This window comes from Falco punctatus (genome assembly GCF_963210335.1).
Source record: "Falco punctatus genome assembly, chromosome: 8".
NCBI classification, from domain to species: domain Eukaryota; kingdom Metazoa; phylum Chordata; class Aves; order Falconiformes; family Falconidae; genus Falco; species Falco punctatus.
Genome location: NC_137588.1, coordinates 23,223,918 through 23,251,435, shown reverse-complemented (window position 1 = coordinate 23,251,435; position 27,518 = coordinate 23,223,918). Strand labels below are relative to the sequence as shown.

Below are 27,518 nucleotides of genomic sequence, written 5' to 3'. Positions count from 1 at the left end.
ATCTGAAATGATTACCAATAGATGTAACTCAATTTTCCTAATAGTTTTAGCATTCTTTTTAGATAGAGTTTTTTTCTCCCTTTGCCAATGCTAAGGGATTTTCTTTCATGGCTATATTAGCAAACGCAGAACAACGCCTGTCCTGAGCAGGATGGCATTTTCATCATCGCACTAATTACATGAATGGGGATCACAAGTTACCAGGCTTTCAGAGTTAAGCTTTTAGTTTCTGGCTTGTACCCATGTTCCAAAATGATATCGTATTTATAGAACCCTGAAACCAAAACAGAAAACACAAGATGTGAAAGGTGGGGGGAGAAGCAGCACTTCCTTTTGTAAGACACCGATGAAGAATACCAAACTCATTCAACATCTTCCACTGGGAAGCAAGTGAAGTCGATCCTCAACTGATAATTTGCCTGCAGAAGATTACTCCTTTGTGGATTAAACAGGGGAGGAGTACAAATATCCTTCTGCCTGTCCTCACAGAAGTGGTGATTCTCCACATCAGGAAAAGAAGAATTCCTTTTTCTCTACTTCATCCCCTCTCCTCCCCACTCCCATTAATTTTATTCTCTTAAGTGTCTTGAATAATTTAGGAATAGCTAAGTCCATTAACAGTTTTAGTGGTCTTTCCAGGGTGATGGAGGGAGGGGAGAAAGAAGTGTTTCTTTTTCAGTTTTTCACTTAAACACTAGTTGTTGTACTGTTATGTGAATGTGAGGTTTAATACTGCTAGAAAGAGAAAACTAAGTCTTCCAAATCAGCTCCTTGAAGACACATACACACCAAAAATGTTAAGGTGTTAAGTGCTTGTGTTAACAAGCAGGAACAGCTGACAAAATAACGCAATTTTATGTAGAATACATTGTGATAAGATGCTCGAGACACAGTTTATTGTGTTAGTTACCATATCACATAGCTCTTTCAAGGAAGACAAAGCAAAAGAGTATTTTTTAAAAGTGTAGTTTCCTGTTACTTGCAATTTTCATATCATTTTAACAAGGACACCTTCCCTCTCACAAAGCTACCTAATAAGAAATTGGGGGGGGGGGGGGGGGGGGGGGGGGCGGGGGGCACGAATCTACCTTAGCTGTGGTTTTCAACTGCATTGTATAAAATATTCCATAGACAGCATCCTTTTCAATTAAAAGCTGTAAAGCATTTCCATTGATGCTGCCACAGCTTTGCTTAATCATCGAAACAGACATCATAAGAAATCCGTCTGTAACAAGTGATGTTTCAGATTCAGCTACCCAGTCAGCAGCCAAGCGCTCATAGAATATCACAGCTTCAGAGCCTCAGGATATTCACAGTGCCCAGAAACAGCTGTTGTGCCTGGGAAGATTGCAGCTGTGGTCTGAACACATGATTTTGATTTCAGCCACACATTCTGTTAACACGGACATAGACAATTAGATTAAGGCTCATCTTCTGTTCTGCCAATAGCTCTATTTGCTTGGCTACCAGCCCATCAACTTAAGTCACAGTTACTCTTCAATGTAGTGATAAGATGCATTCTGGCCAAGAATTCAAGAATGTACACCTACTGCTCAACATCATCTTTTCTTTGCTTCTATTTAACAGAATTCTTTCAACCTTCTCAGCAACTGTATATTAAACCAGGATTCTAAGCAGCTCCAACTGAAAATATTTGCTTTGGCTGCTAACAGGTGTCTGTACAAACTTAAAATTAAAAGCATTAGCTGCTCTCATGTTATATTGTCATCTTTTACCTAGTACGTGTGATTCCATGCCTCTTGGGCGATATCCATGTAATTTTCATGTCTTCCTTAGAGACCTTCATGTGGTATGCACAAATTACAAGTAGCTGGGAAAAACTAGGGCACCGATTACTAAATAGATGTCCCAAAAATGGAGACACCCAATGGTTTAACATCTTTCAGCTGCAAGTATGACAGCTCTTGTCTTAGCCTTAAAACTCTAATCATAAGAATATTACCAATTATTATCTGGTAATGCTCTACCACCAAAACTGTGCCTGGAGAAGGGAGCATCTGTAGCCTTAGTTTTACTCTTCTGTAAAATAAATAAAAAATATATCATCTATAATAACTAATGAGAATTTTTACTGCCTTTTTTTTTTCCTAGCCCTCCTTTGCTTATAAAGTCCTGGAGTATGAACTAGGTCAAGATCCCACTGTGCTACATGGATATCTGATGCTTCTTCAAAGAACTCATGACAGTAAGTCACCTTTATTGGGTTCTGCTTTTTGTCTGCACAACTTCACTGACATTTCATTTACTACAATATCTTGACTTTCCTTCCTAAATATTTTACCTGCCATTCAAAAGCAGCAAGGGGATTGTAAGTGATACAGCATAATCAGTTGCCTCCTGTTGGAAGACATCTGTGATACAGGTTGCCCAAAGTATTCTTGCCCCTGTAAAAGTCTGCCTTCCCTGCACTTAAGGCATCCACAACAAAAGTTTACTGCTGTCTAACCTAGGCTTGAAGCTGCTAGAAACACTTGTTACTTGAACAGAAATGTTTTCTTGTTTGTACAATGAATAAACATGTCAAGTTCATAAAAAAGTTTTTCTGGTTGAATTTACTAAAAGAGTGTAAGAAAAAAAATAGTCTCTAGATATATAATAGCAATATTTAAAAATGTTTTACATATGTATGTTGGAAGAAGGAGGAAAGAGAAAGTTTTGCTAAACAATATTGCCAGTTAGTAATAGAAAATCTCATTGAAGAATTTCACGGTACTATAGTGCGTCTAGACATTTCAGTTAATTATCAAGCAATTTCAGTTACACAGACAAGAAACTAAAATTCAAGCAAAGTGGTTTTAGTTTTAATCTCTGTTACATAAGACAATACTTGCCTTCAGAAGTTCACATAAAAGGGCAACGTACTTTCAACATATGGGACTAAGGAACATACAGCAGTATAGTTTTGTAGTCAAAACCAAAGAAAACAACAAAACACAGTTAGTTGAACTTTACCCCAAGCCAGAATAATTGGATTCCACTGATTTGGTTGAAAAAGTGTCATATAGACTTGTTTTACCACAGATGAAGATTAAATTAGTCTTTTAAAATAACTTCAGCCACATTGGCAAGAATACCAAGGTTTGAGAAAAAACATGTAACCCCCTCCCACCCAAAGCATAAACACGGAGGTTCCTTTCCCAGTGCAACCTCTCTGTGGCAGTTACAGACCAGCATGTCGTACAGCAATGCCTGAAACACGGGCTTCAACTACCGTGATGAACACAGACACTAGAATCCTGGGAGCCAGGTACAATTTTCAAGTCTGTCCCTCAAGACACAGTGAATCTAGAATGTAAGCCCCAGTTAGAAACCAGAAAAAAGCTTACCTCTTCTGCCTCACTATTTTCAAGTGAAGGACGAAGCGTTCTTTTGCAACTGCACCCTGAAGCAGATCTTCTGAACTACCACGTGGATTCCCCCAGCCCTTGGAATTAGCCCTTGGCTGCAGGCAAGAACAAGGAGGAGAAGGAAGCGCTAACAGGCGCTGACAGGGGACTAAGGTGCAGGAGAGAACAGCAGTGAACAAACGTTCATCAGCTCTTCATGAATTTTTATTTACTAAAACATTCCTTGAAGGGTTTCAGCATTAAGTTAACACTGTTATTTGTAATCAATAATTGCCTCTATACTAGAAAAGTAAAGAGACCTCTTTGCGATTATTGCACAAAAACCTGGCAGCAAACCATTAATAACCCTTTGAAATACACATACAGATCAGTTTCTGAAACTGTTACAGAATGTCTCCAAAGTACAAAATAAATATATTGTTAAAGAATAAAAACTAAACACAATTATGTTTATTTAAATCAAGTCCAGCAAGAAAATATTTTAATATAGCAAATACCCCAGCACTTGCTGCATGCATCCACAGCGTAGCTATTTCATGAGTGTGGTCGTATTTCCACCCCCTCCCCAAAATATATAACTTTGACAAGAAATGAAAAATAGATAAAACATAACATGAAGCATTTTCTTTTAATATATATTGCCATTTTGGTATTTAATGCTTAATCTATAAATAGACACTCTCAGACACAAGAATGCTTTATAAGTGTGTTATTGTGCTGTTTTAAGATTAAAATATTTTACATTAATAAGTCCAAAGCAGTTCATTCTTTAGTCACACTTCCAGTGAAAAAAATATTCTTGTATTTCATTACATATCAAAATTGGAATTTTCATTTTATCAGTAAGTGACTATATGCTGATGACTACTTTAAAATATACCTAGTTCACAAAAAGTATTGCTTATCTGAGCACTAGGTAAATACTATATACAGGTGCTCAAAGAGTAGATGAGAAACGTCATGTAGTGCTACTGTTAAGAAAAGTAGTACAAAAATTTCCAATAATTTATGTCCTGATTTATTTTTTTTCTGTGTGTGCTACCAGGAAAAAATTGAAGGATATTAGAAAAATCAAGATCCTTATCCCAACTACTCTCAGCTGAAGGAACAAAACAATCTATAATTAAGTTTTTCTATTAATTACAAATTTAATTTAACTAAGTATTATGGAGGCAGCATGTGACAGATTTAAATGCATATAATCTGTTAAATTGAACAATTGAAAATTAATGATCTAAAATTCTTAGATTGCTTTAAATCTGTAATTTTCAGCATAGTGCTACATATTGTTCAGTCTTGAAGGCTAAAATCAAGAAATTTTGATTCTCATTCTAACATAAGGAAAGCTCATCTGCACCTTCTCTTAAACCTTTTTAGCAGCATAGTCAGCTTTATAAAGAGAAAAAGGCAAAATACTACATAATTTACACATTCTAATAACCTTTCCAAGGCATCAAAGGACCCAGCTTTAAATTCCTATAACTGACAAAAATATATTAACATATACTTGCATTTACACTTCCAAAAATGTGTAGTTAGTATTAAGTTGGCCTATGAAGCAGTAGTAAAGTGCAAAATATTTGGTACAGCATCTAGTGATTAGCTTTTGCTTCTGTGGAGCACAAATGCGGAAGCCTGGCTCTTCCATTGACAGATATGGTGTTTGATGGAGGACCAACCTGGAGGCGGGGGAGGAAAACAAGATAAAAGTAATATTAACCTAACTTTTCAGATTCTTTTCTTTGTAGTATGTAACACAGTATTACTTCAAGGAAAGAGAAATAACGTTCCTTCAGTTAGCATTTTTCTCATTGCAATGAAAGATCTCCTATATGATTTCTGAACAAAGCACAGATGCTATGGAAGTGGTAATATAAGAAATTACTTAAAAACATACTTTGTTGTATCTAAAAGTTCTGTGTGCAATTATTGAAAACACGCATAATTTTTAGTCCTTCTCCAGACCTGGCTGCAAAGAAATACTTGAAAAAACATCACTTAACCAAACACTTTTTATAAAATATTACACAGGGCTGCTTTCTTATAAAATCTTCTAACACTCCTTTATACCATGGTAATGTTTGTTTTATCAGAAGCAAACCGTAACTTTTAGAATAGATAGCAAAGACCTGATTTTCAAGGGAGCTGCATAACGAACAGCTCCAGCTGGAGGTCATGGGAGTTGTGGATGCTCAACAGCTATGCAAACCACATACCACAGCACACAGTTTACTAAACACAATGAAAACATTCTGAAGAGAAAAATGGTTAAAAAGAAACCTCACTTGACCCATTTTAGGTTAGTAATTACTGAGGGCCCTATTGAACAGAAAAGACCAGCAACACAAAAGGCCACAGATCTCAGCACTGCATATTCACAACATATTAAGTAAAATAGGGGAAAAATCTGGCTAGCGGTGCCAACATTTTATTTTTCTAACGATTCTTTCACAGAGCTGAAAGAAGGGATAGTGTGTTAAGAGGTAAAAAGGGAAGCAAGTACCTGACAGACCTCTTTCGCAACTCAAATGGATCACATCATTACTCCTTTTAATGAGTGCAGAACGACAGTGGAAGCTATGAGGAGAATGCATTTAAAAAGTCCTCTCAATACTGGAAATCACTTCTGGGTGCTAATAAGTTACTGATACAAAACACTTCGTTTCTGTGTCCTACTGCCAGTCCTCCATGTTAAACACAAAATAAGACCATGTTTTTATTAAATTTGCCATGGGCCAAAAACCTCTTTCTGTCGTCAGACATACCTGTACCACAGCACACGTGCTTTGGGTAAGAGTGAAAAGAACAGCATGTTCAGTTTTATGTTTGGCAAAATTTCAGTGGGTTCTTCATTGCATTTTGTGTGTGCATGTTTCAGGGTTTTTCTGAAGCCTGTTTCGGGTTTCTGTGATGCAGAAAGCTTTTCTTCATGGCTACAGAATCTTCATTATTGTAATTTCTCTTTAGGAAGTCTAGCCCTTGCCTCACCCCCCGTCTCAACATGTACTATACTGAGAAAGAGTATCTCCTGCCCGCAGAAAAGAAAGGGAGAGGAAAAAGGACTTTAATCACCATCTCTCACTTCTTCCCAATACCATTCTTGTACCTAGAGTGACAAAGACTATATGGGTCAAATCTATCCCAAAACATTTCTATTTAAAAACAATGAATAAACACATCATGAAGTTTTGCTTAATTTTCTTTCTAGTAAAAACAGACTTCTTGGATTTTGAAAAGCACATTATAAACTTTATGTTTTAAAACAGTTATAAGCTACCGGGCCAACAGCCATGCTTATGCATATTTCCCATAGAATCATAAAACAAAAGTTCACACACTACACAAAATCAATAAAGTTCAGTATTATTGAAAATGTAATTATGCATTGGAGGGGAAAAAAACCCACCCTCAATAAAAACATACACAAACAAAATCCTAACAATATTTCTGGTAGAACAGATAGATTTGACCTCTAGTGGACTGAACAATACAGCATTTTCTGTATCTTACCCTGTTTTTAAAGTGGCTGTGGTTAGTGACATGTAACACTATGGTGTATTATGTACCACTTTTATGGACTAGAGGTCAAAAAACTACTTGAGCATGCCTGTAACCTTTCTGGGAAACTGAATCTTCCTATTCAGCGTAGAAATGATGGGAGGTCTACAAGTCTCAGAGAGGCTGTTGCAGTGCTACACTGAAGCAAAACCTTACATATGAAATGGCTTGTTCTAACATCAACCATCATACTAAGAGATTTCGACCCTAGGGAAAACAAAGAGTTCCATGAAACAAACAAAAAACACACTCCTTGCATCCACCCACCACGTATCATTTGTTTCTTTCAAGTTTCAAGTGGGAAGGGAGGAAAAACAAAACCTACTGAATTTCTTTAACCTTCTGCAATGAGAAACTATTCCTCAATACATAATGCAAAATATTAATGCTGGGTCAAGACAGCTTTGTGTGAGACACTCAATAGATTCCCTGGTTACAAATTTAAAACAATGCAGATTTTTAAAGCGTGCAATGTTTTGCCCAATGAGAGAAGTATAGGTGAATTTTAGGAGAGAAAGGAAAACTTAAGCCACGGTTTCAACTTGAGGGGGTGGGGGAAGATGGTACTATCAGGACTGTTGACAAAACACCGAGAAATACTTCACTAATGACACCAAAAAGCAGCAGGAGGCTTGAAGTACATTGAAGAATTAAGGATCTGATAGAGTTGAATCAATAGAAAAATACAACCTTCAAAACTCAGGTATGTCATCTGCCTGCAAAAGATTGCAGCTGTATCAGGTCTAGGGTGAAGCTGCTTAGCATGTGTCTAAAACCATACTACTCCAAACTATAGAATCACAAACAAATAATTATGTTCCTGATTTTACAGAAGAGATACTGAATTGATAACAGATTTCTAATTAATTTCAGGAATATTTCCCACTGGATTTGTACTGTTTGGAAACATGGACGTATGAAACTATGTGTGTGCAAGTTCAGTCTGCAAAACTGAACGCTCTTCCCCACCTCCTTTCCCATTGTTAAAGAGACCTCCTGGCAGCACTTTGTGCTGAAGCTAACTGCTTTCAGTGTCAGGCATTAATATGGTAATTTTGAAGGAAGTACCATGAATTCATTGTTAGGGATGCAACCAAGAAAACTCACCCTTTTCAATTTGGCAGCAGCTTCTCCAGAGCGGATTGCAGCTAGCAAGCTCTGGTGGATCTGTTCTGGGTCAGCGCGCTGGAATGTCGTCGTGGTTTGTCTCTTAGTGACAGGGAGTGGGTGGTCAGTGGAAACACCTGACTGTGCCTGACTCTTCTGCTCACTGTTCACACTGCTGCCTTTCTATAAAGGAAGTGGCAGGAAAAGCAAAACAAAACCCTTTAATCTGGATTAGTCATACATGGAAAATGAAGTCAACCTGGCACAAGGCTGCATGTCAGTGCCACCTTTCTGGTGTTTGCTTTGTTCAAGATTTCAGAGATCAGCCACATCTCCACTATAGCACATAATTTCTCCTTCAGAAAATTATGCCAGGAAAATTTTATACCCCCATTCAAGTGTGTGTGTGTCATGATCACTTGAAGCCAAACTGATCACACTACTCAGAATTAAACTTAAGAAACCAACACAGAACCATAAAGAACAATCCATAAGTACTCTAGACATAAAAATAGGTACACAGCGTATAAATGATTCTATTCGGTTTAGTGTTCTTTGAAGTGGGGGATGCTAATTATGACAAGAAATAATTATTTCCAATAACCTGAATGAGGTTTTGCATTCCATGTATTCTTGTATTTCATTATGATGCTGTGCTACTGCTAGACACCACAAGGTGCTCACACTGTGTGAATACAGCACTTTCTGACCAGGAAGCAGTTCAGAGAGTAGTCTCTAGACTGGTTGCACTAGATCATAAAATCATTTAAGCTGGAAAACATGGAGTTCAACTGTAAGCCTAGCAGTGCCAAGCCCACCACTAAACTATGTCCCCAAGTCTCACAACTACATGTCTGTTAAATACCTCCAGGGATGGTGACACCACCACTGCCCTGGGCAGCCTGTTCCAATGCTTGGCAACCCTTTTGGTGAAGACATTTTTCCTAATATCCAATCTAAACCTCCCCTGGTGCGACTTGAGGCTGTTTTCTCTTGTCCTATTGCTTGTTATCTGGGAGAAGAGACCTTCCTCCACCTGCCTACAACCTCCTTTCAGGCAGTTGCAGAGTGATAAGGTCCCCCCTGAGCCTTCTCCTCTCCAGGCTAAACAGCCCCAGTTCCCTCAGCCGCTCCTCACAGGACTGACAGTGGATCAACAACCAACCACTATTGGAAATAAAGTTTACCTTTTCCATTAGACTATTTTGCGACCCGCCTGTTATGGTCTGTAAGGAAGGGGTTTTCACTTGAGGCACAGAGGTAGCTGAAGAGCATTCAGCTGCCAAAGCAGCAGGGGAGAGTTCAACAGGACATTCCTCTCTCGGTGTGGGGCTAGCGATTGTACGTGTCTTATTGAATGATTGTGACCTTTTGACTGCAGATGAGACAGCAAGAGCAAAAGGGGATGGTCTCGAACTGGAGTACGGCTTTGGAACTGCAAAAGTTCTTAGAGTTCTAAGGTTCAGCGGTGCTGGTGGACAGGAGGGAAAACTTGAAGGTTTATTGCTTTTAACAGGAGAAGTGGAGGGTTCTGTTTCTTTTCTATCAACTTTTTCTTCATGTGCTGGAGGAAAGGAAGTATTTGTTTTATGTAAAGACAAAGAAATTGGATCAGGTGGTGAGATTTTTTTTCCCATCTCTGTATTCTTAACTTCATTTTGAATGGAATTAGGAGCACAAACACTACTTCTGGCAATTGCAGATGTCACATAATGACTTGAAGCTCTTCGTTGCATTTGCAGATAAAAAGAACTAGGCTTCATTGTAGGACTTAATGCATTTGACTTGTCCTGAGTCTCAGAGGAAGCATTTGTATTATCCAAGCTTAGTATCAATGGGACACGCTGTTTGGAAGACTCTGTTTCCACCCGATTGCTCTCAGTAGTAATCTCAGCTCCAGATATCACACGTTCAGAAACCCTGTTGACTCTGTCCAGCAGATCATTTGCTGCTGCAGGTTCATTTTGGGAACCAGCCTGTAAATGACCCACACTTTTTGGAAGCTGAGGAATTTCAGCTTGAACTAGGAATTCTTTGGGGTCTTCATGCTTCAGAGGGTTTTCCAAAGTAGATACCTCTTGTTCCTTATCATCTGTTAGAATTTCTGATTCCCAGCTCTTCATTATTTCTAAGGATTTTGGAGGCACTATTTTATAAGTAGTCATTCCAATTTTTGGTATGTAATCCCTTGTAATTTCATTTGCAGGCTTGGGTTTAGGTTTGGTGTCCTGTCTGTAAAGAGGGTGACCTTTTACAGGAGAGCCATCTGCAATTTTTACAGTTGTTTCTGGTGAAGCAAAATTACTTTCATGTATACAAATGTGACTCTGATCTTTTATGGAAATTACTTTTTCATGGGTAACTTCTTGTCTCTCAAGATTTTGCTCCATTGAATCATCTTCATCCTCTTGTATTCCATGTGTCACTTGAAGAAGGGGGTTGTTTGTATCTGTGTTGTGCTGAGGGACCAGTCCTCTGAATGTGAATGATTCACAGTCCTGAGGAACAACAATTTGTTTCTGTGTAGTCCTTCCTAAACTGCTATCCGATGTACCTGTCTGGATTGCAACATCCTGAGTTTTTACAGTGTTCAGGGTGGTTTGATCTGTTTTCTGATCTTGTTTTTCTGGATTCAGCTGAGGATAATTCCTATGACTTGCAGAGATGTCATTTTTACATGCCTGGCAGTTTGATAGTCTGTCAACTTCAAGCTTGTTATTTTCTCTAAAATCGATTGCTTTAATTTTGGCTGTCTGAAGTTCTTTTCTTTCTTCTGTTGTTGTAAGGAGTTTTGTATCACTGTGATCTTTAAGTTAAAGAGAGATTCCAAAATTAATACAAATGCCAGAAAGATTCAGTCTTCCCCCTTACATCACAAAGCCCCACATCCAATGTATTTAACTACAAGGACTGCCTCCTCACTAATATTAAGATTTTCCTTAACACTTGCTTTTAAAGGGTATTTAAGATATACGTATCTTTGACTAGTATTGCCAAATAATAGTATTCTAACTCAGGTATTCTTCCTTAATTAACAGGCTACTGGTGTCATGCATCAACTTAATAAGAAAACCTATTCTAGAAACATTTTAAAAGTGCTAATGAATTTCAATTGATTATATGGGCATCAGTGACTCAAGAGCTCAAGGACTATTCAATATTAAATTAGATGCAATTCTTAGTTATTTCCATACTTTTGTGGTTTCTGTTCTTTAGTTTTAACTTTATAAATATTATGTGTCAACTACACCTTATGTATTTGTACATGGGAACAACTGGAAAACATAGGGACAACAGCAATCTTCCAACTTTATTTTTCCAACTGTTTAGCAGGTCAGATAATTCAGTTTTCTACCCTCAGACTAAACACATAGTCCTCTCCAAAACACAGCAATATTTGTGTCAAACTGTTTTAAATATAAAACAATCATTTGGTGTGGTATTTAAAAAAAAAAAGAAAGAAGTCTTCATTTCAAGTAGGTTATAAAATGGCAGTTAAAACTTATATCACATATAAACAGGACTCCTGCAGTATGTTGTTATGATTTATAAAGAGAGGTGTGCTGAATATAAAAGACTATGGAAGGCCTAATATATAAATCTGAAAATCAGTGTCACAAAAGGGTAAAATAAATCAGTCAGGTCACTAAATCCGCAGAAAAATTTATGATCCATCAGATGCACAGGATGGCGTCACTTCTTTACAAATCAGCATGTCACTTTGTTTTATTCGTGTTTAAAAATATTTTCATGCAGAAAACTTATGCTAATTTTGTAAGCAAAGAACAACTGATGACCCCTCCTTCCCTGCTGGGGTGCAATGCCCATGTCACACCCCATGCCAGGACTCTGTCCAGCCTTCCCTCTCCTCCACACCACTCCAACCATACTGCCCTACAACAGCACAATGCAGCTTTCACTACCACTATAATAAAAAAATATTAAAAATGAAACCCCCAAAATCCAAAACTGCAGTCAATTCTTGTCACCTCATCTCAAAGAGGATACGCCAGAGCTATAGAAAGTACAAAGCAAATAATCTCATACTAGCAATTCAAGAGTTGACTGTATTGTCATTTTTTTCAAAGGAATAGAAAAGTTCCCTTCAACCTTGCTTTGAAGTATTAAAAATGAGTGGGAACTACTCACCATCAGTTTTATTTTGATCCAAAATTCTAAGCTTCCTGTCTTTTTCAAATGCAGCTTGCTCACTGCTTATCTCAGTCTGTAGTCCTCTGCAAAGCACAACAGTACATTAAATATGCTGGTATCATTCCTTTCAGTAAACACAAGGAACTATACAAGAGAACTGGCAATATTCTCCAAACACAGATGGACAAAACAGAATCACTCAGCCAAACATTGGAGTACTCAACAGGATAGATATATATTTTTTTTTTTTTAACAAGAGGAAATGCTGCTATGGTATTTTACCAAAATGACATGCAGCTTCACTCTCTTCTGTGTAAGCAGACAATCAGTTTTCCTTTCTCTTCTCCCCCTCCAAACTCGTTACTGGAAAGGGGCTTGTTCAAACTGCACAACTCAAGTTTCAGTGAAGCCACAATGGTTTATCATTCACATAACTGTTCTTAGTGTGAAGTGTTTTTGACACACCCAGCATTCAGAAACATGCCCTTGCGTTTGTCCCTGCCACAATACAGAGGAAGCTGCACAAGATGCTGACTGCGTATGAACTGTGCAGTACTATATTTTCAAAATAGTGATGAAAAACTTTGTCTCTTTCAAGAAATACCTTTAGAACAACAAAGAAGCACACATCAAACATGTTACTTGCATACCAAACATTTTGCAAGTGCATACGATTTCTGTCTTCAGATCACGGGGGACAAGAGAACTGCACAAGTGCTGAATAAAACCCTCATCTTTTTGGTGGGAAATATTGTCCTTGGCTTAACAAGGTAAATGAAAAAGGCTTAAAGGCTTAAAATAATTAAAATTTCTCTTCAAAAACATTATTAGAACTTCAAACTTGTATCTCTGTTTAAGATAGTTTTATTTTCTGTAGTTACAAATGCTGCGATTATGAAGATTCCCATTCATTTGTCACATCAAGTGTATTGGTTGTCAGGAAGTAGTGCCTTGAGCTGAAATACCTGCTTTGAATCATTTAAAATGTTAAATTCCTCAATAACCATCCAACCTCATGTTGCTTGTACAATCCAAAATGCACTGTAAGTGTCCAATAAACCACTGAATAGGAGCATATACTCTTAAAATTATTGTTGGAAGAAAGTTAAAGCTCAGTCCTGTACTCTGTACTCTTGCCTATCTCCATTCCCTTGAACACAGCTGAAGGACTGAACTACATGTATTCACAGACTGAACTGTTAAAACAAACACACACACACCACCACAGAACACCAGAGTATCATTATAGAAATCAGTGGGTTTGACTGGAATATTACACATATCCCTGGTCTGATTAAAAAGCATTTCTGCAAAGTAACTAGATCTTATATAAATGGTCTGAATTATCAAGAGGTTTCCGGAAATATAACGTCAAAGAAACCCCCTAGCCATCATTCTGGAATCCCTGTGATATTTCAGAAAATAAATGATTGCCAAACTCTGAGGTTAGAGATCAGCACATATTCGGTGATACTCACCAGGATCACAGACCACGACAGGCTATTACAAGTTAGTGGAGGGGGGTGGGAAACATCCCCTGGACAACTGGCCAAACTGGCCCAATAACACCGGTCTGATAATTTGCAAGTTCAACACAACTTAAAAAAAAAATAACACTTGGCTGATCCTTCTCCTTGCAGATCCCCATTAGAGCAGAGACGCCAAAGCAACTGGCACAATACTTGTCAGGACGGAGTACCAAAGATTTTTGCAAATCCCCATTTGGCCTTGGACTGACAAAAAAGACCCTTGAAATACAAGTCAAAGCTCTACGTACTACCATGAAAGTTCTTGGTTACTAAGGCTGTCACACATTTTGGCTTCAGTACAATAATTCTTTTAGTTTGATTTGGGAATAGTAGCCAGTTTAGTTGCCCCAGGGAACAGAGAAATAGTGAATTACATAAACACAATGGGACTTCTCTGGACAATCAACATTTATTTCAAGCAGGCACTAACTCACTTTGGAAACCTGCTGAGTCAGGTAGTTTAACAAACATGCTGAAGGGCAAAGGTATAGTATCACCAGAAGAAGAAAGACTGAATAAGGAAATTAACATGTTTATTTTTTTTAAAGGCAGAATTAACTTGTTTTCCTAAGAGCAGATCAGGAGCCAGGTCAATATAAGGAAAAGACAAAAAAAAAAAAATTAAAACTAAAACAAATATCCAAGCAATAGATAACTGTGCCCAGAAGAACAGAAATGGCCAAGCTACCTGCTTTTCCCCAACCATAAGAATGAATTTGTAAGTTTTCATTTAACTAATCAATCCAAATTTTTTCACAGCATGCTGCTCTAGTAAATATGCTGGGTATTTTAGAGCCAGGTTCAGCTCTTCTGGGGCCCAGCTGTTTGAGTAGTAAGGAAAGGGAGGCTTACACAGAATAGCCTGCAGAACATTTTGTCATTTTTGTTGAAAAGCTTCATGAATTACTGTGCACAGATGAGTGCCACAATGAAAGCTAAGCATATTAAGCTCATTCCTCTCTCACAATTCTCTATTCTGCACTCCACAATGAAACAGCACTCTACGTTTTATTTGCCTCCCCCATTCCCTCCCCAGTGCTCCTTTCTTTGTCACAGAACGTACTTACTTGCCATCTGTGCTCATATTTTCTTGTTTTTCTTCCTGGAAGCTTTGTGAGTTGTCTACAGAAACACTGCCAGGAGCTGGAGCTGATGAAGCAGGATCATTTTTTTCAGTTTCCAGTGGTACCTCGGCAGAGCTGAAGGCTGCAGTAACCTCTCCTATCCCAAGAGAGGTATTTGTACTTTCACTGTACTCTCTCTGTTGCACATTCGTCTCTTCCCTTTCATCAATTTCTTCCAGGTTGTATTCCAAGCTCCTTACACCTACATTCACAGAAAGAAAAAAACAAACAAACAAAAAAACCCAAACAACGAACCAACCCACAGCTCTCAATGCAGGGTACAGATGCAAAGGGACTGGTGAAATCAGCCTAGAGTAGTTTGAAGAAGGAAAACTGAGACATTTTCATACTTCAGGCCATAAAAAGACAGAGTCATTCAGAATTTATATGTCACAGTATTTTCTGGTGCTTTCCAATTCTTTCTTTTTACATGAGAACATGCTCATTGCCATGCTCCTGTCCATCTGTTTCTGCATCTGTAACTGCTGTATAACATTTTTCCTGTTTAACAGAAGTACTGGAATAGGATAGATCAAAATACATTTAACAAATGTCATAATCCCAAATTTCATGGAGGCAGACAGTTCATTTTACCCAGATTTCTTAATAATTCCACATTAAGTTTTCAATAAGGTTTAAAATAAATGGTTCTTTTATATCGGAGTAGGCATGCTAGAGGACTAAAGCGTGAAGCAAATCTCAGTTTTGCCCATGGTTTGAACAAGTTTGATCACCACTGTCAAAAATTTCATGTAATGATCCTAATGTCTTAAAACAGAGGTGTCTTGTGCAGTGCCCTGTGTTACAGTAGAAATAAACAAAACCAAAGTGCATAGAAAAGTGTTAATCCACATAAATACTGAAGTTTGCAGCTAGAGCACAGTTAAACTAAAAGGTTTAGTAACTGTATTAGGGCACACATAAAAGTGTACTTGAAGTTAAACTAATAAATCCACCTATTTTGATTTCCAGAGGGATTAACAATCTCTAGCTTTACTTCCCTGCCAGAAATCTTCCTACAAAGAGTTGATGATTGACGTTTTTCAAATAGTAGGATACAGACCATACAATTAACTTCTTGGCTTTGCAACTTGCATTCTATAATACAAAGACAGTAATTCCACCTATATAGTGCAATATGGTGCCATGGAAGGCTACTGGAAACAACCAGGCCATACAAGCAACGCACTCTGCCTGACCTGACCAGGGAAATTCCTGCCAGCTGTGCACACACCAGTCCCTGTTTGGTACACGCCTTGCACTTGGGCTTCCAGACTTCTCTAAGTTGTACCAGTAAATTTCCAAGTGCAAACCAAGGCTGACACTGAAAACAAAACACTGACTTCAACCAAGCAATACCGGAAAGTAGCAGATTCCAGAGTATGAAAAAATCTTAGATTGCTTTTTTTCTACAGACTGGTATCCTACAATACTTCCAGTACTTCTAGAGAAGGACACTGTTATAGAAACACAACAGAGGACTGCAGATGTAGAAAAAAGTCTCAGTACAGAACAGAAACTGCTTTTCCCAACAGAATCATTAGTTAAGATTTCAGCAATACCAAATTACTCATTCACAGTTACAGGGCAACTACAAAAGCCAAACACTTTACTATTTAATTCCAGTTTTTCGTACTGCGCTCTTGTAGTAATGCTTTGTGGTTACACATTAAGCAATGTGATCAATGTGTCATATCACTGAATGCAGAGGTGATTTAGACCCCCAGGGAAAGAGGAGCAAGACTGCAAAGTGGTGCAGGCGAGCTCCTTCCATGTGATTTAAGCACAGGTTTATACAAATACGCCACACCAGTATTAAAGGGACTTGGGACTCCCTAAGAATTTACTGTTAGTAAGGGCCCTCTCTTCCCCCCCACCAAATCCTTTCTTCTCTATCTACAGAAAAGTCATGCCAGCAGCCTTGTACTTTGGGAGATTATTTTAGTGATAGCAATATGATTTTATGTGTGCAAAGATAAATACATATGTCATAAGGCACAAACAAAGCATAACAGAATGTGGGCAAACATCAAACCCGCTGAGACTATTCCACAGCCCATAACCAGCTCTCAAGAACACTGTCTCCTTATCCAATGAGAACTACTATGCCATAGGCCTGAGCCATCACCAGCCACAGGAACAAAGAGAGACTAAAGACCTTCGGTCTAAATACTCTGTAGAAACCTGAATTATACAACGAAGTACAGCCAGGGCTTCTGACAAGACAAATGGAAGCATTCTGGGGTTGCTATGGCTTTGTGCCCAGACCCTGCTGTCATCTCTGTCGCTCTTCTTCTGAAGAGGAGTTTAACAAAGGCCAGGTTGTACTTAAACCGATGGGATGGAAACTTAACATGTTGGTAGGAGACAGTCTTGCTACGTGTAAGTCTGTCCTTTGCTGTGCAAGAAACACTTCCAAGCTTTGGAGTAGACTAACCTGACCCACAAACACATAATACCAAACAAAACACACCCTCACAGTTTTTTCCAAAATGCTCTACTTCATTTGTCAGCATAATACCGGCCTTGCTTGGAGTTAATTTCATCTAGTTTTTCATCTGTTACTGGATCTCATTCCAGACCTGGGTCACCACTGCTGCAGCAGAATAAAGTCTGCATGCATTTGATACATAAGCAACACTTAACAGCCATCTTTCACTTACATCATGCAGTTAACTCCCCAGAGGAACAATTCAGGTTTTATGACTTGTTTCCAAACCCTCAGTTTAGCTTTTATATGCAACATATTGCTAGGAAGTACTGATGTCAATACTGGCTACATACAGTTGCCTTATTGCTTGTATATGCTATACGTAAGTCTACATAAAATATAAATTGTGGTTTGTTTATGCATAAATTATTCTCTATGAACATTAGTCACAGAGTTTTAACTAGCCCTAAAAAGTATTGTTAAAAGCCTAGAGGATGACATTGTGAAGACGTACCTTGACATACCAACTACAAGGCTCCTTTGCCACAGCAAGAACACTCTTTGCCCAACAGAGAACAGGTCGACGCTGCTCTGCGAGCTGTTGTGCTTGTAAGCACCAGTCAGAAAGCCTGACTACATCATGCAAATCTGCCAGTCGTTTTGCTCTTGACACAACAGTCCTTAAAAAGGTTCTTAAGAGATACTGTAACCAAGACTATATCAAGGGATTTGTTTGACTGGAAATTATTTAAAAATCTACAATTTTAATGTATTTTTTTTAAACGCCATTTCACCCTCTTTCCTAGAAAAACGACTGAGCTTTAATTAAACTTTGGGAAGGGGGAAAAAATCATAATTGAGAAAATAAATTGTTGTTTATAATCCCAAATGTTCAAATTAATTCTCTGTCAATGTTTATTCTAGTAGATGCATGCCTTCAAACCACTTTTGTCAAGGTACAGGTTGTTTTAACACCATGGGAAAACTCATTTCACAGCAGAAATATTGCCTCTTCCAAATTATATAGCATAATTCCACTTAACGTATATGTGTCTTTTAGCTATGCACTACTTAAGACACCAATGTTTGCAATGGTTCATTATAGGGCAGAAGGCAACTTTTCTTGATTATTTGATAAAGTAGCAACAACACATAACAGAACTCCTTTGGGAATGCCAGTCACAGCTGAGCAAAAAATCACAACACTTCTCGATGCCTCACAATCAAAGCAGTAACAACCCAAATGGAGGAAAGCACTACCGAGTTTATGTGAAGTTAAAATTATGTCCAACTTAGCAATTAAAGAGATTTTGAATTGGTTTATCCATTTAAAACAATACCCAAATGTGTGTAATTTTCAGACTACAAATAGGACAAGTGTACTGCAACTGATTTTGCTGCAGGTGAATATTGGTTCTCACAGCACGATGGGCTTTGCTAAAAGGACCCTTTATTCTAGGCCTCAGGACAGTTTCAGAGATGCCACCAGAGAGCAGCAGTATCCCAAGAGAAAAAAAAAGGCAGTGAAGCTGTGTTATGTGACTTGTCTCTGCATTAAAAAAAAAACAAATGTATTGTACTAGGTCTTCAGCAAAGGACACTGCATGAAGACATCAGCAGCAGAACTACGGAATGAAGACTGGCACTAACTGCAGAGGTAAATCCCAGGGCTCAGCACAGACTGTTCTAACCCCAGTGAAGAAGGTGACATTTTTCTATTTCTTTCTATTACAGCTTAAATTAAAATATTTAATTACAAAATTCAAACGCCTCAAGCAGAGGTTGCTAAACCTATGGAAAAGCAAAGAAGCCATTTTTATGAAGTTCAGGGCTGTTTACCTATGCAGCAGTTGGACATTACAGTGATAGTAAACGCAGTTCTAGCATGGATGTACAATCTTAAGACAGAAACAAGCTCAAGAAAATAAAAAAAATCTTGATTTTAAATTGTAGCATGATAACTTTTGCTCATCAACTTAGACACCATCACATAAACACAGACTTCAACACAGAAAGTTAAATACTAACAAAAGTCACGACTATCCTCTTTCATCTGCTACAACAGCTAGGAAAAGAAAAGGTTACAGCATCATTACATCTTCAGCCTTGGACTGCCCAGTATAGGTCAATACTTCCCATTTATTAAGTTATATGTTATTTCTATCAAAGTTATTTTTGGACCATTTATATAAACTACCCTAAATATAAACCAAGCCCAACTTTACAAATTATTTCCCCTTTGCCAGAGACATAGGACAGCAGGTGACTTTTTTAACTCTTGTTGTGGCACATTTGTGTTTTACCACTCCAAACAATTTGATTGGCATGCCAAATAAAACAGCTGGAAAACTACTTAAGAGTTCCTGTCAACTAGCAAGAAACTGAGTGTTTCGCCTCACGTAATGCCAGTGGCATGCCACATCTATAGTGATCATATATTTCATTCTTAGTGAAGAGTGATTTTTCTTTCCTTCTCTTTTTCATCATTGAAGAGTGATTTTTCCAGACTGTATCGCCAGTGATTATTTAAAAAGTTTTTACAAATTTTAGAATGCTCATAATGCCATATCTTGTATCCGAACCCTATAGTCTGATGCTAAAAAATGACCATACTTTACAGCACAAACTGCATAAATTAAGAAAAGTATTATGTTCAGCAGCTAAAGTCTTTCATTTTAAACAGCTATACTTTTATATAGCACATTTTTTCCATAGCACCCAACAAATAATTTAAGGTATGAACTACCATTTATGCACGCAGTTTGTATTTATAACTTGTGTTTTCAAAGGCTGTTCAGATGCAAACCAAAAGACAGACACAGATTCGCTCCTATTCCTTATCCCTAGGTTATGCAGCTCAAGGTCAGCACGAGGCAGGGTTCTGAAAACAAGACTGGGCTTTAGGCTTTTGAAAGGCTTGTTAAGAGGTATAAAAAAAAAAAAAAAAAAAAAATCACAGTAGTTCTGGCTTGTTCTTGTCTACAACTTGTGGGGGAGGGGAGAAAACAGGGATGTTTCGTTTATGAAATGTAAAGCACAGAGACCAATACAAAATGTAGACAGCAAAGGTAAAACATCTGTGGTTTAGAAAGCAGTATTTGTACTTCAAAGGAAAAGTTAGCTGATCTGAAACATTAAAACTAGTTCTATGCTTATGACACACATCCATAGTATAGTAATTTATTACTATGAATTATCATAGCTTGCTATGAAGTAGATTTTATCAATGCATTTGGAAAAGAAACCAACCTGTTTCAGACTGCATTTTGGTGGTTCTTTCTTCCACTTTAGCAGGGGCTGATTCTGTTGACTCTGTCACTGCAAAGTCAAGTAACAGGCTTTTTTATTGCCTCTCAATTTCTGTACCAACAAAAGTTCTAGATAAAACGTTAGACTTGTGATCTTATAGAGTTCTTCCAAAAATGCACCTTCTCTTAAGCATCTGGTGCATATTGTCACGCTTCTCAGATTAAATAATCTCAATTCCTAGGTATTTTTGAACCAGATAATTGAATTTTTCAAACGGAATTACAAAAGAACAATACAAAACATCCTTAAAAATTCTTCTTCTCAGTCCATTTCCTATTAAATCCTCTCTGATCCCCACCTTCTCTCCCCACCTCAAGCTGTCCACCTGATTAACACAAACACAGTCTTGTTATAGTTAACCTGATTATAACTAATTTGGTAATTTCTGCTTTTTTCTGAGCTGCGTGCCCTCAAACCCGCCTACTTTCTCACACTTGTCGGAAAGTAACGGAAGATTGGCGAGTAGGATTTGTAAACACACTCAAGCTACTTGTAGCTGGGGTGTAGAAAAACACGCATACCGTACTAATGGTTGCTTAGACTTGTATCTTTGGGAAGTAGAACATCTGCGCTGAGCTAACACAGGCCTGTGATAGACCTGAGAGGCACCCTGTTGATCGTGCTTGAGATTCCTGCCGTGGGAAAGATCAAAGCGGAGTGGTAAACCACACCTGGGTGAATTACAGGTGGCATGGCCAGCGCTCTGCAGCGCCTGCACCTGTGCCTCCGCGCCTCTGCCGGGGCACTGCTCCAGGGATCCCCCGGCTGGCCAGGTAGCAAAAATAAATTTACTCTTTGCATTTCACCACTGGTTTTGTGGTTGCTCCTGCTTCCCGCTGACACACACACTACCTGAGCCAATCTCATAAAGTAGTCTTACTGCGCCTTACAACCTGAGGATGTTTGGCACACATATTTTTACTTGAAGTTCTTATCTCATGAGGTGGTATTTCTTTCAAGTTTAGCCAAACTGCCATACTTTCTGCTGCCTCCCAATTAAACAGCATTAAAAGATTACCAGTCTCATTACAGCTTTCACTTTGATCTTCTGGTACTCTAGAGGGTGGTGAGGGTGCTTTGCGCTTCATCCTCCGCAGAGAGGAGTTGATGGAAGCTGTGTCACTGAGCGGCAGAGAACCTTTCCGTACTAATCCCAGAGGGGCCTAGGAAGGGAGATAGGGGAGGATGAAGATTATTAGAAATCAAAGAAAAACAGCAAAATAGTTCTAGTAATTACGCTCCAAAAGTATTTATAAAATACACTTGGGAAAGAGTGAATATATACCTATTACCCAACGTATTATGTTTCTCATCTTAATTCCTCCAAGGAGTAGAGTTTTCCAAAAAAAAAAAAAAAAAATAAAAAAAAAAAAAAAAAAAATCAGTTGTTACACATAGTACAAAAGAGAATTTGAATTCTTTATGCCCAAAGGTTATTCTACAAACTCCAAACAATTCTTTTCTAAAAGTAGCTAAAAATTGTTGCGGAAAGAAGCTTCAACAACACCCCACTGCAATGACATGACACAATGTTTCCTTCTTCATTCCTTCAACAGCAGTCCTAATTAGGCTCTATAGATAATTACTGTGATTTTTGTTCCCTACTTTAAATACTTAAACTTTTATACACATTTTTTGAATGCCAGCCTTCAAAACTTACCTTGGAAAGTACAACTGTCTTAGAATCTTAATACTTACTGAAGTTAAATTGTAATAAGTTATAAAAATAATAATTATAGTACCTATTGATGTTGAAGTTCAACAATGTCCTCATTATTGTAGCAAAAGACAAAAAAAAATTCCTAATTCAGAGATAATCAAAACCATTAAAAACTGGACAAAGGCTGCCTGCTGAAGACTTCAGTTTTATGATACAGACATCCAATTTCATTTTAAATTGTTTTAAAAATACGTTCTGTTTCTCAAAAAGACAGTGGTTGTTAATTTGCCTGCCATTATTAACTGCAGTTTGCTTTATATGCTGAAGGAACCTTGCTTTTCCACACCTATTAAAATAATAATGTTCAGGATGCCAGCAATAAAGGACTGTATTTTGGCACCAGACACAGCTGACTTTCTGTAGTAATTCTGATCCCTATCACCTGTCTACTCGGCCATATAATAAAATCCTGCAGTGGCATTCATTTCTGGGTAAAAGGATCCACACAGCAACTGGATGTGGGGTCATCTTCAGAGAATTTCTCTCTGCTTCAATTAACCAGCCCACTTCAGAAAGAATACTGAGGAACAGAGATGGCACAAATACACCTACAAGTTTTTGTTTCACTGACCATCCTTTCAAAAACATCACTGATAACAGATTTGTTGACTGTGTCAATATCCACAGACTAAGTTGCTTATCATTAGAAAGCTAACATTGAACAAATACCCATCCTACAGTAAGACAGCTTTTAAAGACCAAGAGCTAGAGTACTTGGTTGTACACAATAAAAACTATAAAGAGAATTACTCACAAAAGGAAAGATACTGGCACCACATGTCTGTGAAGCAGTGTTTGGCAGCTCCTGTTAGACCTCAGTACAATACCAGAATGAATGAACTGGGATGGTGAAAACCATCCTCTGAGCTTCCCTAGGCATACTGTCATCTGGTTTGTCCCACCTCACTGTCAGGTATGACAGATGCCTTAGATACTTCACTGTTCTGTACAGTGCAACACCATCCAAAATGTTCACAAAATTCTACTACCAATTACTTCAATGCCAAAGCAACCAATTCAAACCTTCTGCAGTGAAGCAGGACTCAGGGTTTTAAGGAGACAAAACAAAGCACCAGGTGAAATGTTCTTTGAAAAGCAGCAAGGGATAGGGACATAGCACTCTACTTCTAATTAAAAAAACTTGCATGCTTGAATAGTTTTTAAAGAAATCAGTTTCTAGATTAAAGCGTCACAGAACAAAAATCGCTTTATGCTTTTATAGCTTCTTACTTATGGTTCCCAAATAATTCTAAAAATAATCATAATTAAAAAAATCAGCATCTGAATTTATGCAGGAGGAGATGTCAAATATAATATTATTTCCCCAAATTAGGCTTTTTTTATTGTTAAATCATTTTCCTCCTTGCTGTTGGGCAATTCTATTTTTTTCCTCTTTGGTAGCTGCTCATGAGGCTGCAGCCTCTCTGTTCTGCACAGAGACATGGTTTCTCTGTTCAAAGGTCTGCACCCTCATCTGCTTCACACAGGCTCCCTCAGCTGACTTAGCTGGCACAGAGCTCTGCGCATACTCGCTCAGCTAAACAGATGTCACCAGAGTTCCCTCCTGCACAGAAAGAGTATGTGTGTAGGGGGGAAATAATGTTCTCAGCATAAGAGCACAAATGCTACTAGAAGATTTTTATAAGCCTTTCTACTGCCCTTTGCATCCAAAGAAATAAACAATTTGCAAAGAGAGATTTCGAGAAAGTACTAAATGTTCCAGTTAAGGTTCAAGTGTTGAACAGATTTTCTCAGGAATTATTCAACATATGAATATTAAGAGCTTTCAAATCCTAACAAAGGCTGTAATGTGAAAATAGTACTTTAAACAGATGGAAAAAGATTAAAATAATGTTATTAAGACTTATCTGACAAAGTATTGGAATATACATCTGGGTGCTCATGTGTCACACCAACTGCCAGTGATAACCACTGTTTTATCAGTTACACTTAAATTAAAACTCATGTTAGCATCACTGAAGTAATTAATCATGCTCGTGCAGAAACACCAGTGAACTCTGTCGTAACTTCCACAACATATGCAGGAGTTCAACTTTTAATATTGTACACTCTCCTCATCCTGCAATAAGCAAGGGTGGATATGAAGCTTTTTAGCCTCAAATGTGTACTGATAAATTTGGCACCAAATCCCACATCTCCCCAAGCAGACACCTGCAGAGGCCAGTGCTTCCCCAGGTCCAGCCTCCGCAAGCAGTAGCAGACACTGTGCCTGGTCCTTCTTACAATTTCAAAAAGCAAAAGAAAGGTAATTCAGCCACGGTAATTTTGCAGCTGGAATGGAAGGGGGGGAAAAAGTATTTGGGAAAGAATGTAGTGGTAGTGGAGCATTTCAGCATGCTGGAAAGCGTACCTCACACCAAGGGTAACTATATACACATTTTCATATGACCAGTACCTACTTCTTTTGCTCCATAGATAACTAGATTTAACAGAAAATATACAGGCGACTGGGATATCAAGGCACACTGCTATCCATATTGCTAGTATTTCTTTCTTCCCTTTGTACAAGTATGTAGGTAAATGTATGTCCATGGAGGAACGGGGCAGGGGAAAATTGTATTTGCTCTTACAAAGATTAACGCAGTCAATTTCTATTACATGACTTAAGCTTCCCAAAATACTTACATTTAGCCCAAGTACTACAGATGAAGTAATATCCCTCTGACCTATTCGAAAGAAAGGACATACAAAATACATTTGGAGAAACTCAGCTGGTGTTACTCTGTCCAAACACCCGATACTACTATTCTCTCCTATGATTTATCTACACACTTGCCAGTACAGAAGTAAATACAATAAGGAGACAAAGTTATGCATTTGCTATACTAAGAAGTGGATGCATACAGTGTTCACCACCAATTCTGAATTGTATCAGAATCACATCAAATTATCTTCATGCAAACCTCACCAAGAGCAAACAGGCAGTTCTGAGCATTTTCTTCTCCCAGGTAACCCTGACTCTGTGCAAAACCTCCCTGATGTTCGTGGCGCTCACTGCATCATTGCCAAACTTCTTTCACCATCAAGTTTCAGGCAACTGAGCCTCTGGTGTAATTTCACAAGTATGGAACTCATCCCTCCCAGAAATCTTAACCAAGCTGTTCTGTGGCAGTGGCTAACAGACCTTTTCAGACATACTTTAAAGTTTAGTTGCTTCCCATCCCTCCCCCATTCTCCCATCTTATCCATTTCTTTTCAGTGGGATAGACTGGAGATTTAAATTTCTTTAGAAGTTAAGGTTGTGTAAATAAAAGCAAGCTGTATTTCTAGAGTTGAGATCCATCATTTAAAACTTCAGTGTTTTGACTAGAAATCTCCACTTAATTGTTCCTACTCAAGCATAGCTTACGTACGCTCCTTTACAATAACTGAAAACAGTGTAAGGAGAGAAACATCCATGAGATAAAATGAAGATATTGTAGTCTAGTTTTTATAAATAAAGCATTAGGAAGAAAATCAGCAATGGCATTTTGGACATAATCAAATACTTCTCTTTCTTTAAAAGAAAATTTCTTATAAAGAAGTGTTATTACTAGAAAATTGCATCCACTTGTATGAAAATTTTGAAGATACCCATAGTGCATTATACAACAGCACTTTGCAAAAACCCTTGAGTCCTCTCTACTTGCAAGTATATTTTAACTTGCTAGTTCTAAACATACTTCTCACAAGACCCATCATCTCACCCAAAATCAAAAGTGACAAATAAGTGAGCGATTTCGATATTAGACACCAACATGCTCATTTCCAATCTGGTTTAACACAGAAATTTGCTGGACAAACATTAACTATTTAGGCTTATGAGCCATCTTCTGAGCAAATCAAGCTACATAATAGCTTGTAAAACCTACCCTTACATCCATTGCACCCCCTAAAAGTAGGAACATATCTCCAAAAATTAATGCTACAACCACTCTGAAAATGAGGCAAAAAAAATTCCAACCCTTGTACCATAATGTAACTGCTCATATAAAGGGAAAGCAGTTTCTTTTTTAAGGGAAAAGAAGTGGAGAAGCTGTAGGAGGTAAACATTAAAACCCTTCTTCATACTGTGAGAAACTGGACTACAATACACTGTGAATTTGAAGACAGACAACAGTGAGAACTTTGTTCCCTTAAAGTTGGCTCATTTCACTGTTGTCTGATGTTACTGCTTTGGTATGTTTCTATCAAAACCAGGCAAACAGTTTATCCAGGCAAAACTGACATTGCACTTTGTCTTCCTTGTGTATGTTACAAGAGGTTTGTCTATAATAAGGCACATGCAGAAAGTCATCCTGGTCCATAGAAGTAATAAAGTATGTATCCAGTCTGCCAAATAAACTGAAGGGCAGGCTTCAGAATTTAGGCATTCTTAAAAGCAATACGAGTTGCAAGAAAACGCTTCTTGTAAGGCAAAAGCAGATAAAAAATAACCCTTGGGGGAGGGGCAGAATTATCTCCTAAATTTTGTACATTAACTTAATGGGACACTGCAGTAACAGTGAAACTCCCAAGCATACTATATTTATCCCAGCAAACACACCATTCAGCCTGGTGAGCAACCCAAAAAAAGACTTTAAATCCTACCAGCAGGATGCACATTTTCAACAGTGGGGAATATGAGAAACCAAATTCTTATATTGTTTACAATGAAATATCTGTGGTCTAGTGTGACCATTGTACTTGCCTCATTACTGAGAACTAACTTGGATTAAGTGAGTATAAATTGGTCACTTTGGGTTGAGATACACTAATTCACATGATACAAATGAAAAAATGCTGTCCAACCATCAAAATTGACTTTATTTTACAATGCTTATGTATCACCTCAAATTCTGTATTTATGATGCCAATTCTTTGAATAAAGACTGATTCTATGTATTTAAATAGTGCCCGATTTACTTTATGAAGATGCAATTCCTGTAAATGGCATTTTTATTTAAGTAACAATGTTTTACATGGTGCCTTGACTAGCACCTTGTTTTTAAAAGAACTGCCCTTTATTTTACAGTTAAGAGAAACCAGAAGTCCCAATAGCTAGACACACTTTTTTACTTATTTTAGAGACTTCAGCAGAAACTCTGAGAAACAAGCTTCCGAATCTTTCCCTTGACAGTACTACTCATGCAGTGGTTGATCTCACAGCAAAAACAAGTATTTGTTGGTTTCTGTTAGTGATGGAGCCCTATCATATTTTTTCTGTTCTGTACGTGCATA

At 37.9% G+C, this 27,518-nt stretch overlaps 1 protein-coding gene across 15 annotated transcripts in view; it reads right to left on the bottom strand.

Moving 5' to 3' along the window:
• Positions 1-3,554: 3,554 nt before the first annotated feature.
• COBLL1 (cordon-bleu WH2 repeat protein like 1) overlaps positions 3,555-27,518 on the bottom strand; it is an 87,790-nt gene continuing 63,826 nt past the window's right edge. For 14 of the 15 annotated variants that reach the window (XM_080399085.1, XM_080399096.1, XM_080399090.1 and 11 more), the window contains 7 exons: positions 21,597-21,741; positions 20,519-20,587; positions 14,782-15,040; positions 12,183-12,268; positions 9,221-10,839; positions 8,034-8,216; positions 3,555-5,047 (listed from right to left, as the gene is read on the bottom strand). In XM_080399085.1, the coding sequence (XP_080255211.1) occupies positions 4,961-5,047; positions 8,034-8,216; positions 9,221-10,839; positions 12,183-12,268; positions 14,782-15,040; positions 20,519-20,587; positions 21,597-21,741 (2,448 nt within the window). In that variant the 3' untranslated portion in view covers positions 3,555-4,960. The remainder of the gene's footprint in view (positions 5,048-8,033; positions 8,217-9,220; positions 10,840-12,182; positions 12,269-14,781; positions 15,041-20,518; positions 20,588-21,596; positions 21,742-27,518) is intronic. The other variant, XR_013929964.1, reaches the window with a different exon arrangement.